The following is a 12,255-nucleotide window of genomic DNA, read 5'->3' on the forward strand; positions in this document are numbered from 1 at the left end:
AAGTTTAATATATATATTTTTAAATCCATTAATGTGATCAGGAGATTTGCTTTGGGGACTTTAGAGGAGCACAGAAATAGGGCTACATGAAAATTTCTTCAGACAAAGAGCAATTGTATAACAAAGTGAGTATTTTGTGCAAAACATAAAGTGTTTTTTTTGCATTTTGTATTGTTTTTTAATAATGAATTTTTCCCTTTTATTTTTGTTTTATTAACAGAAAAGTTCAATAACCAGTCTGAAGGTCTGACCGTCGAGGATCATACAACCTCCTTACAGCTACTGGTTCATCATATTCTGCTGTTAATATGTGAAGACCAACATGGATTTTGGATTGAAATGAAGTCAAACTTGTTTGTATGAACTGAAGCATGCCATAAACTGTGTTTACTGTTGTTATACATTGGGAATGTGCTTTTTAGTTGTCTCGGATGTTAATATGTTAATTTAATGAACACTTAAATGCATGATACATTGAGGACAATTTTTCTGTCATAAATAAATGTTGATCAGATGCCATTTAAAAAAAAAAAATTAATAGTTTTAAAATGAGAATGATAGATAATACTGCTGTATTGTTACATTAAAAAAACTGTTTAAAATAAAGTTTTTTGTCCCAAAAGTACCTTAATATGTTTCCGTCTTTACATTTACCATATTAACACCATAGTATTAAAAAATATAACACTACATTGGAGTTAACAAATTACACAGAGGGAGTTAATTTTTAACAAACAAAAAATATTTAACACTGATTACTGTAAATTTATAGTTAGATTTTTAACTCTGTATAGTGTCAATTGCTAACACTTTAAAAGAGTCAATGTGCCAACACTTTCAAAAGTGTTAAAATAACTCTATTGGGAGTGGACCCCATGAGACACTTTTAAAGTGTTGAAATTAACTCTTATAGAGTTATTTTGAGGTTCCAGATTTTGCTGTGAACAAAATCAACTCTGGACAATCAACATAAATCAACTTTCTGTAGAAAAGTGAAGACAATCTTGATAGCCTTTATTCACTCTTTTTTATTTTTCTTCGCTTTGGGATTAGGAACCGTCCTCCTGAAACACTTACGGAAAATAAAACAACATGTTTTGATGAAAATAAAGATGATTAGAACCGTTATTGTGAGTAAAAAGGCTATAACGTCCAGGAGGTAATACTGATACCAGCTCAGTTCATGTGCCTGAACTCGCAGGTGTTTAGCGCCTTTATTACGCATCACAAACTCGATCCAGAACACCGCCTGGTCCAGAGGCTTCATCGGCTGATCGTGATGAATTCTGGAGAGCTTCATGATGCTCTCTTTATACCTTATTTAAAAGACAAAAATAAATAAACATAATATAATAAATGCAATATATGTGATTGGTACACACAATTAGGGCCCTATTTTAACGATCTAAGCGCATTGTCTAAAGCGCACAGCGCAACGTCTAAATGGGCGTGTCCGAATCCACTTTTGCTAATTTAACGACGGGAAAAATCGTTTTTGCGCCGAGCGCATGGTCGAAAAGGGTAGGTCCTATTGTAGTGGGAGTATTTTGGGCGTAACGTGCAGTAAACCAATGAGAGTCACAGCTCTCATTCCCTTTAAAAGCAAGTTGCGCTGGCGCTATGTCTAATCCCTATTTAGATGACGGACTTTGTAAACTGAAAAACTAAGCGGAGGTAGAAGATCCCCAGTTTAAGATTAATGTTAAATAATTGTGTTGTTTTTCACTTGTATTGAAATTGTTATTTTTTTATTAAAACCTTTAAAACCCGTTTTCTTTTACTCATGGAAGTAAAAAGCAGGCTTGTAATTGCTTTAAATGTATGGCTATCCAATATCATTAAAACATAATTTACAAGTATGTAAGAAAAGGTTTGTACTCTAAAAATACTTTATTTGTAACAAACAGGAGATAAAGAAATTACAAACGGCTCTCCGCACGTTTCAGCACTTTGGACAGCGTTTTTTTTAGCAAAGAGTTTTTTTTAAGCATTACTTAAAATTGTTTCTCATCTCACCATATCCGCAGGTACATCATATACAATAAATCCGTGAGGTAGCATTAAAAAAAACATTTAAAAACAGACGCATTTGTTTAAAGCAAAGCATTTATTTACTTATCAGGCTGCAGGTAAAGCAGCTCTTTGCGCCTTCTAACGTCTCATAATCAGTCCTCATTTATAAATATGTCCAAGAGACTTAATAATAATCTCTTAAATTCAATCCTTTAATCTTTCATATTTAAAAGCATTTTTGTGCTGCTGCGCATTTATGTACTTTGTGATAAGCAAACCCGCGTTGTCCTCCCGTTTATAGGCGCATATTACTAATGCGCTCTTTAAATAACATAAAACATATTGCGTCATTGACTTTAGACCAGGTTTTTGTTGGTCAATGGCGTAGTCTATTTTAGTTGCCTCAAAATAGCAACGCGCCAACAATGCGCCTGAACACACCTCGTTTTTCAGACCAGAACGCCCATGGGCGCAAAGGGGGCGCAAATGCATTTGCTATTTAAACAACGCGGCGCTAAACGTGAAAATTAGGGTGGAAACTAGCGAAAGACACTTGCGTCGCGCATTGCGCTGCATTGCGCCGGGTGTAAGATAGAGCCCTTAATCTGCAATGGTTTATAATGTTATTAACCTTAATGTTCACTTTTGTTTGATGTCCTAATTTATGCATGCAACCAAAATATTTTTCAAATGAATGATGCTTTCAGATGATATAAATAAATTACATTTTAGTAAACTTAACTCAAACCATTTAAGGAAACCGGTTGGCTTAAACCATTTAAGTTTTAAAACATATACATTTAAGTACTGTGAACTTGAGTCATGTGCAATTATGCACTTATATTTAAGTAGTGTGAACTTAAATATAAGTGCATAACTGCACACGACTCAATTTGTTTAATTTGTTCACAGCACTCAAATGTACGTGCTTCAAAACTCAAACGGTTCACCGCAACCGACTTCCCCAAATGGTTTAAATTGAGTTAACTTTTAGGTTTTACAGTGTAATGTTAACTTGTACATTCTGTTACTGCATATGCATTAAAATGCATTCAAGTTAAAAATTTTATTAGTATGTGTGTTCAGTGGAAATTCAAACCCATGATTTTTTTTGAGTTACTGATGCAATCAAAAGACTTGCTATTTGCGTAAGTTTTTTTTTTTTTTTTTTTGAAAGAATAAACCAGTTTTCATATATAACTTATGTTGGATTATTTATGACAGTCTTAAGGGCCTCCACTAAGTCTTTGGAGGTCATGTCGTTGATGTCGAGGAAAACTGCAGCTCCTTTGGTTTTCATATGGACAAGGTTATCTGGCTGGTAAGCAAAAAGCGGTAAACCCACCATAAGCACACCGTGATAAATCGCCTCGTAGAGTCCATTTGTTCCACCGTGAGTAATGAAGGTCTTTGTTTTTGGATTTCCTACAAGATGAAAAATCTTTAACTGTCTGTGAAGTAACAAAAGTAAAGTGACCACATGACGACACTTTTCTTACCATTCTGTGGGATCCAGTCGTAGAGTTTTGTGTTTGGAGCAAGAGTTTCGGGAGTTTTCCCGCTGTAACGCCAAATTACCTGCGCACATACACACACAGTGAACTTAGTAGTTGCACTTGAGCAATAGATTTATTGGACACAATAATTAATAAGGTAATTTAATTGCCATCCACATCCCTATCTCTGAGTTTATAAAAGGGGATTAATGCAAAAGTCATTCGGCACTTTCTTTTCAAGCACCATATGGTCACACGCTTTGCTTTTATTTTGCACCAGAGATGCGAATTTCTTTGCGAGCATTTTAAACATTGACATCTTCATTACTGAAATTATGAGATGTTTCATCTTTCTTCTACAGCGAATGGGAGCTGATATAAATAAAGATAAAAAAATCAAGAAAACGTTTAAAATGTTTATTATCAGCAGCAACAAGTGCTAAATACAATTATAAAATGTATTCAATTAAACAACAGTGTTTACAGTACATCAAGTATCCAGGTCATGTGAATGATTTAACCACATCACGTGCAGCCCATTTTGAGATGTTTCGAATTATAAACTCACACATCCACCAAAAATGTATCTTCATCTGAATGCATGAGTTTCATTGTCTAGGAGGCATGCAAATATATTTTTACAGACATCCTCAAGAGAAACAATTACCATCCGAATAAGGTTTTAGTTGTTTAATTCAACCATAACTGTAACTAAACACACTTTTTATGTGCTTTTGAAGCATTTACAATTTAAACATACTTCAAAAGCACTTTTTGCATGAAATGTCCTGATTAACAAAATAATGTTTTATTATTAATATTACTTACGCTTAAAATAGTTTATACACTTTCAAAAAATGTTGATTAAACTTAAAAAAGTAAGTAACTTGCCTTAACATTTTTAGTTAAATATTAGTTGATACATTATTTTTACAAAATTCTATATATATATAACTAACTTACCAACAAATATTTTTGTTACAGTGTGTCTGTATATATGTATATATATATATATGTATATGTATATATATATGTATATATATATGTATATGTATATATATATGTATATGTATATATATATGTATATGTATATATATATGTATATGTATATATATATATATGTATATGTATGTATATATATATATATGTATATGTATATATATGTATATGTATATGTATATATATATATATATTTTTTTTTTCCAGTTGTGCACACAAAAGTTTAGCTCTCAGAAGTACAAACATACAAACTGTAATATCAAAAATGCATGTATCTTAAATGTGACCATTGCGTATATAATTTTTATTTTCCAATTATCTTTTTATTATTGTTGTTGTTGTTTTTCATTATTGTGTTTTATTTTGTTAGTTTAATTAATTTGGTGGGGAGTGTAATTTTGGGGGAAAAGTTGTAACCTTGATTGTATAATGTATTTTTTCAAATTTTGGAAAAATGTATAAATAATAAAAAAATGCATTTATGTCATTGTGTTAGCATGTATAGTGTTGATCATGTTTAGTGTGTTCTTTTATCTGAAGTTTATTATTCTGTATTACTATTTTATGACTGTTTTACAAAATTAAAGGGGCAGGGGTTAACGGTATTTCATCTATTCTGACTTATTAACACAGTTAAAGAGTATTTCTGGGCCGAAGTCACTCCTCATCTTTCCTATAAGTTTCTGAAGTTTTTTTCAAACATGGTTAACTGCTACGTATCATAGACCCCTTATTCCTTTTATGGGCACTTCCCCTGGAAAAGCACGCCCACACGTCAATCAGAGTGAGAACGAGGACCTTCATTAGCACTGATCCTTCAAGTAGAAGTCACAAGCATCACTGCACACAACAGCTTTGTTATATATCAAGAATTAACAATAGCACGATGACAAAGTGTGTTTTGAAAGTTAGGAGAAGAAAACCTTATTTAGCTTTCCAGGTAACCCCGTCTGTTTGTGTTATGTATGTATTGCTTTACAAACAAGGCCCAGTTCAACACCGGATTTGACAATCGTTACAGGCGGTAATTAAATAAAAATCTAATCTCAAGTGTTTTGTTTGCAATCGAAGTGCATATAATGTAAACAACACAAACATAGAGCTGTGCTTTTCTCCTAACTCGTAACAAGAATTTTGCCTTTTTTCAGAAAAACCTGAAAGGCTGTTCTGTCTTTTATAAATCTGACAACACGAAAGACTCTTTTGACATATAAAGGACAAAATACTCTTCTATAACTGAAACTTCTATAATAAAAACTGTGTGCGTTATGTGAACTTTAACAAGATTTAATGTCCTCATAAATACATAAAACTGGTCTGGTACTTTGTGTTTAAACCTTGTACCTTTGTGTTCTTGTCAGATTTCAGTATTTGTGTGATTTTTAAATCCATACAGACAAGACTGGTAAAAGAGTGAGAGCTCATTGCTGGTATAATAAAATAGTTACACACCTTTTGTGGGATCTGACCGAGAGCAGAAGCGATCATGTTGGCTCTGTTCATTGTCAAGTTATTGACCATTGAACCGAATGAAAACACGACGATGCCATGATCTCCTGAGCTCTGGACAAACTCTTCTAGTTCCTAAAAACACACAAACTAATTCATCAATACATTCAAGAACATTGTAGTCATGTTATTATATGATGCAAAGTGTGACTGAATTAAAGATGCTAAAATGTAGCTTATTTCTTTATTACAACATAATTTGCATAGTTACATTTGTGTCACCGTTTTTCTAAAAGTGACTGTAGTCTATTTAAAGTCACAATGAAACTGAAATTAAAAACTTTTTTTAATATTGTGGTATTTTTTCAAACGACGTGAGCTTCATTTCTTTTTAAAAATGAATGTGCGCTCATAATCTTTAAAAACGCTCCTCGAAACGATCTCTCTTTACTTCGAGTCACAAGCTATGGTACGAGAGCAACATGGCCCAACTTCCACGATCCAATCAGTTCTCCCTGGACAAATTCAAGTCCCGCCCTACTTTTTTTCTCATTTCAGAAGCTGTTTCACTCGGATATACTTCACGACAGGGAAAAAAAAGACAATTGCTACTTCCGTTTCATTGTGACTTTTATTATTTTGTTTTTGTTTATTTGTTGATCACAAAGTACGAGATGAGGAAAACTAGGATTCTGTGTGTATTCCGCTCCGCCATTGTTGAATGAGGGGCTGTGATTGGTTGAGCGGATTTATTGCATTCTGCAGAAGAAGGGGAGTGGCATTTAGTGCATTTTGGGAAAAAAGATGACAGAATAACACGGTGGATATGGAATTTTTTGCTCAATACTTCATTTTTCTTTTGCAAAACTTTATTTTGCTTTGCAATATATATTTTTTTTCAAATATATGCGCTGCTATTTTGACTCCATGGATGAAATGTTACAATGGTTAACTGGCGTTTCTATCTTCTATCTAGCATTTTCTGAAATGAGTCAACACTACATAGTACATGATGTATATCGATTCAAAACTACTCTGCCCACCAAAGCATGTAGAAGAAACTATTTCAGAAAAAAACATTTGCACATTATAACAAAATACTTGTTTATTTTGAATGTGGTCGCTCAGGAATGGACTCCAGATTGCAGTCCTCATATGTGTCAGCTGAAGCCCTTTTTACATTACAAGGAGAAAACACACACAGCAAAAAAAGATTTTAGTTTGAGTCAAAAGTTAGAGACATACAACTATTTGTATTAGAAACTATGATGTAATATACATGAACATAATATTTATAATTACAAATGTCTTATGTTTGCTAAATAACTTATGCTTATAATGCTCAGCATTGCTGATAATACTCATATTTCCCCCACATATCTTATTTTCTTGTTTTTAGTTTTTATATTCTATCCATCAGATTCATATCACGCATTTACATAACATGTCATGGAAAAATGAACACATGTAAATCTCGTGTCTTAGTCATTTATTTTACAATCAAAAACAGCTAACATGAAACAAAAACTGTAAATGCATGATGAACATAACAAGACAAACTTACTGTATCTGAGCAGCAGCTCCACTGCTCAATGCATCTCTGGTGACGCGTCTTTATTTTGATACAGTCTGGTCTTTTTGCACCTCGCTCGTGCTCCTCATCACCTTCTCCAAAACAAAAAAGTAATCTGCAATCGACGATCCAAAACGGAGACATTTATATCTAAACCTTATCGTTTCTTTAAGCTCTGTACAACTAGCCATAGCAGCTAGCATAACAGCATTTGGTTGCGCAAGTGTACATGTGTTTGGGCAGATCTGCGCAGACGCACATTTTACCGACACAAACCAATCAAACTGAATCCTTGTAATCGTTTATAATGATGATTGGTTACTATCCCCATCAATCAAAACTTTGTTGGCTAGGCATTGGCTGGCTTTATTTTGGCTTCATCAACATCATCAACACCTAAGGAACGCTAAATGACAGCTCGCTTACCCAATGATGCACTCCCTGGGCATTTTAAATTCTCAAACCTTACATGATTGGACAAAACAGAAAAAGGCGGTGTCATTTTTTCGGGGAAGAAATTAACGGAGTAGAAATAGATTACTTTTCAGGAATCGATATTTCATTGAAAATTAACTTTTTTTTTATTGAAATTGAACATGATCGATCATACTAACCGGAAGCGCGCATGTAAACAAAGGCGGATCTTTTGGCATTTGTCCCTATTTTTCGTTGTTTTGGATTAAAATTGCGGGATGCATTTTAAAGAGTGGATACTTACTGGTGTTGAGATGATAAGTAAGTATTGTCCATATTAATATGCGGTCCGTCTGCATTTCATTTAATCCTTTCCACTCCAGTGTATTATGAAAAAACAAGATATGAACATGAAGTACAGAAACCCATAGATAGGCTACGCCCCTATGGCCCGCCCACGGGCCTGTGCGGGTTACGTTTAAATCATTTGAATGAATAGTTTCATAGTTAACTATTTATGTTGTGAGCATTTATTTTAAGTTTTTTAAAGTGTGTCTGACACATGGATGGTTGTCTCTGGGCATAATATTTCCCGGCTATCCACTGACTTAACAACCTGGCCTGAGATAAAACCTGAAAGCCTGTGTCTCACTTTTGTTTTAAGTGTTATTTGCAGTTTTAATATTTTTATAAGATTTTCTGAGATAAGCTTGATCTCTATTTGACGTTTGCTTTTGCACACGCCACCATTTTAGGAATGGGTTGAAGTACACAGATAGTATCGCGAGAAGATGACATACACGCGCACTCAACTGCATCTCTCTTAAACAAAAATTCACAAATTACATCAACACCAATAATTGACACTAGACTTGCTGATATAATTGAAACAATAATTAATTTAGATTAAACTGGATTTGTAAATTTGTGAAAGACCACAGCGTATTATATGTCAATGTGCGTCAATATTATGTCAATTATTTATTTAACCATTTCTTATTAATCATGCAACTTAAACTTGAAACAGATGCGAATAATGACATTAGACACTGAAAAGCTATTGATAAACTTTTAAGTAAATGTACAAAGCACATCGTTTAAATTAAACATTTGTTAAATTATTTAATTTAATATATAATATATGTAATAAATAATAAATATTAAAGTAATGTATCTAATGAAATTTATTAAATCATTAACTGTCACATCACTCCTCCTTCCAGCTTTTCCAAGTTTTCGCTAAGTTGGCTGAATCCAAACAAAGTATTGGAGGCGGCTTGAGACCCTCCATCGCGACGTTTGACGCTATTTTCTGCTCCGGCTTTAGGCTCCGTAAACACTTTGTAATCCCTTGCTCAAGCTTGCGGGCTAGGCTAACAACAACAAGCTAGCGGCACTTTCACTCTTCACGCCGCTCGATACTCGCGTCGCCTCAATTCACGACCGCTGCCACCATGTTTCATTCTGTTCTGTTTATCAACTATACAGAATGGACGATTAAAGCAGTATCCTTGCTTACTTTATTTGTCACATGTGCATAACAACATTACAAGTGTCAGAACCTAGTTCTCTGTCTGTACGACACTCACTTCCGTTCGTGCATCACTCAAATCTGTCCCCTTGGGAACAAGACAGGAAAACTAACAATCCACTTGTTACAGAACCAACTTGTTTAAGTGTTTTCAGCGCAGTTTGAGCTTGAGAATCAAAATGTATGGTACAAAAGTGTTAGGTTTAAATTTTGCTGGTAAATATATCGTTCTTATTGTGATCTTAGCTAAAAAAACTGCCAAATACAGCTGGAGTGTGGAGACCTTGCAGTGACATGTTTTGCAGTTTCACATTATCGCCATCTACTGACAGGCACACTGACATTACATGTAATTGACCTTTAATTCATAACGCGATGATGACAAAATATAGGCTACATGTTCTCATTCAATAAAATGTAAATATTTAAATGCATAACATGTTTACATATATAGCATATTTGAAAGCTTAAATTGCTCACTTATTAATGTGTAATTCATTCACTCACAAAAAATCTCATCAGCTTACTTTTATTAATTGTCTTATGCTCCTCAGCAATGCAGAAGATGAAAACATAAGATGCTGTATAGAAAATCACTTGCATCACTCATCTTAATGCAGTTATTGGTTATTTGAAAGCAAAACCATATGTAGCAATGAGAGCTTTAGATTTTACATTTTATTTTTGTTTAAAGTGCAGAACCCAATCCTTCTTTACTACCTTTATAGGCAATAATGTAAAATAAAATTATTATTTTGACATCACTTTTTGTATTATCTGATCATGATAAAAACTGTATCATCCTCAAACATGAGGATTGAGCAAAACATTGATTTTATTTAACATTTTGAACCACTTAGTAGATAAAAAATATGGTGCAGGACTCGGTACACGTTTAAGTGTGGCCTAAAATACTTTCCATTGGGTATCATATTAATTGATTTGCTTGCTTTGTTATAATGCTTACATTCCAAAGCCATTTAAAAATAATCATTGATGCACAGTGTCATATACAATTGTGTTCATTTCTACTAAGTAGATAAAATAATGCAAATTAATGATTGTGCAAATAATACTTCTTATATTTAAGTCCAGAAATCATTTTATTTTGTCCATCACTTATGTAAATACACAGAAATTATGAACGAATAGATATTTGCAATTTTACCTAAAAATAACAGTCAACTTCAAAGCTTTTGGGTGCCCAATTTCTTTTATAAGCACCGGTTATTTCACTTTCAAATCCCAATCAATCATACAAAGACAGTATTGAGAGATACAGGCAGTAATGAATAATTAATAAAGACCTCTATAAAGTGAATAATTTATGGATATTGCTTAACAGACTAGTCCCATGAAATTTATAATGAAGTCACATTCACATACAGCAAACTAGACTGGTTTTCTGGTAAAGTGATAAAGAGAAATATGCGTGTAAGTTTTAACTTTTCATTCATTGGGTTTGTCAAAAAATATCACATAAAATTAGACATCAGTCCCAGAGAATATATTCTCTATATAAAATATTGCATTGACAGAAAACAGTTAATACGATTGATTATATTCAATAGTACGAGTGCTCACAATCTGTGAGTTGGATATTGATTATGTGTAGGCCTAGACTTCAGAAGACTGTCTACGAGTCTATTCAATAAGTTATATGATATACTCAGATCGAAAATGCTTAAGTAACATTCAGAAAGGACCAGCGTTCAGACAAAAGCGTTATCTTTTTCTTTTAACCGATTGTTACAAGGCTCACGAAACCAAAAGCACACTACAAGAATCAGTGTTTCCCTGTTTAAATTGGTATTTCTCATTGCATTATTTGCACCATAGGTCCTTTCCTGAGTCATCTGTAGACATTCTCCATAAATGTCTGCCTCCTCTTTGGATGTGTCGTCTCCGCTGATAAAGTTCAACCTCTGCACGCAGAGTGATAGAAATGGCTAAACCTACAGTACATCAAGTCTCTATGTACCACCATGGTACTTTCCCATAATGAACTACTATTTAGACGCATTTTCGCATCCACGTCATAGTTAAAGGGCCCTGAGTCTGAAGGAAAGCGGAAGGAATTGTAACCCGGAATAAGGAAAAGGGCGCTTAAGATGAAGGACTCAGATGGAGACCGGGCAGACGATGATCTTGTCCTCCAGCATTACACTGACCACCAGAAAGACGAAGTAGAGTAAGAACATAAGGGACCCTAGAAGCTTGCTCATCTTCCACTTGCACACGCCGATGGAGATGATGACGAAGAGAAGCATGAGGAAGAGCAGAACGATGGCGCAGAACAGACCATTACTGCTCACCGCCACTGGACTCAGATCGTTAAACAAGGAAAACATCAACCATGGAAATGGCAGGCTGGAGAGGGGAACACAAAGATATGTTAAAATATTTGCTGTATCCCAGTTAGTCCACTAATTTTTCCATTGCATAGTACCCCACGATTTGGTTTGGGTTACTTTTGGGGGCTTTTCCACTGTGTGCAGTACATAGTACCCAATACTTTTTTTGGTACCACCTCGGCTGGAATTCCAAGCGACCGAGCTAAAACAATGTAGTTCACTGATTGGCCTGAAAGAATCGTCACTACCAGCGTCATCGCTATAATGTAAAAGATTAGCTTTACCTTCATGCTAGCTTGCGCTGTCTCAAGTAAACCTGTTGTCATCTGTGCATTAGTGTAAGTTCCCAAACTCCCTTTTAGCGATGAAAAACATCCACAGGTTGTGAATCAGGAACACTATACCAGTTTTTTTCCAGACTTGCAG

The 12,255-nt window shown here is 34.2% G+C and overlaps 2 protein-coding genes across 14 annotated transcripts in view; both read right to left on the reverse strand.

The window, feature by feature from the left end:
* Positions 1-1,008: 1,008 nt before the first annotated feature.
* LOC129440800 (UDP-glucuronosyltransferase 2A1) lies at positions 1,009-9,598 on the reverse strand. Of its 4 annotated transcripts, none has more exons than XM_073866143.1 (6): positions 9,464-9,555; positions 7,522-7,645; positions 7,059-7,129; positions 5,961-6,092; positions 3,513-3,591; positions 2,990-3,438 (listed from the first exon to the last, which is right to left on the reverse strand). In XM_073866143.1, the coding sequence occupies exons 3-6, from the start codon at positions 7,110-7,112 to the stop codon at positions 3,215-3,217; spliced, it is 489 nt and encodes a 162-aa protein (XP_073722244.1). In that variant the 5' UTR covers positions 7,113-7,129; positions 7,522-7,645; positions 9,464-9,555; the 3' UTR covers positions 2,990-3,214. The 4 variants fall into 4 exon arrangements, with proteins under 4 accessions (XP_073722246.1, XP_073722243.1, XP_073722244.1 ...); XM_073866144.1 differs by having other exon boundaries at positions 7,522-7,622; positions 9,464-9,547; XM_073866145.1 differs by lacking the exon at positions 7,059-7,129 and adding an exon at positions 1,009-1,316 and having other exon boundaries at positions 3,359-3,438; positions 7,522-9,598.
* Positions 9,599-9,988: 390 nt separating this feature from the next.
* slc24a2 (solute carrier family 24 member 2) overlaps positions 9,989-12,255 on the reverse strand; it is a 32,236-nt gene continuing 29,969 nt past the window's right edge. For all 10 annotated transcript variants that reach the window (XM_055205864.2, XM_073866148.1, XM_055205863.2 and 7 more), the window contains one exon: positions 9,989-11,845. In XM_055205864.2, the coding sequence (XP_055061839.2) occupies positions 11,596-11,845 (250 nt within the window). In that variant the 3' untranslated portion in view covers positions 9,989-11,595. The remainder of the gene's footprint in view (positions 11,846-12,255) is intronic.

This window comes from Misgurnus anguillicaudatus, chromosome 3 (assembly GCF_027580225.2).
Source record: "Misgurnus anguillicaudatus chromosome 3, ASM2758022v2, whole genome shotgun sequence".
Classification (NCBI taxonomy): Eukaryota; Metazoa; Chordata; class Actinopteri; order Cypriniformes; family Cobitidae; genus Misgurnus; species Misgurnus anguillicaudatus.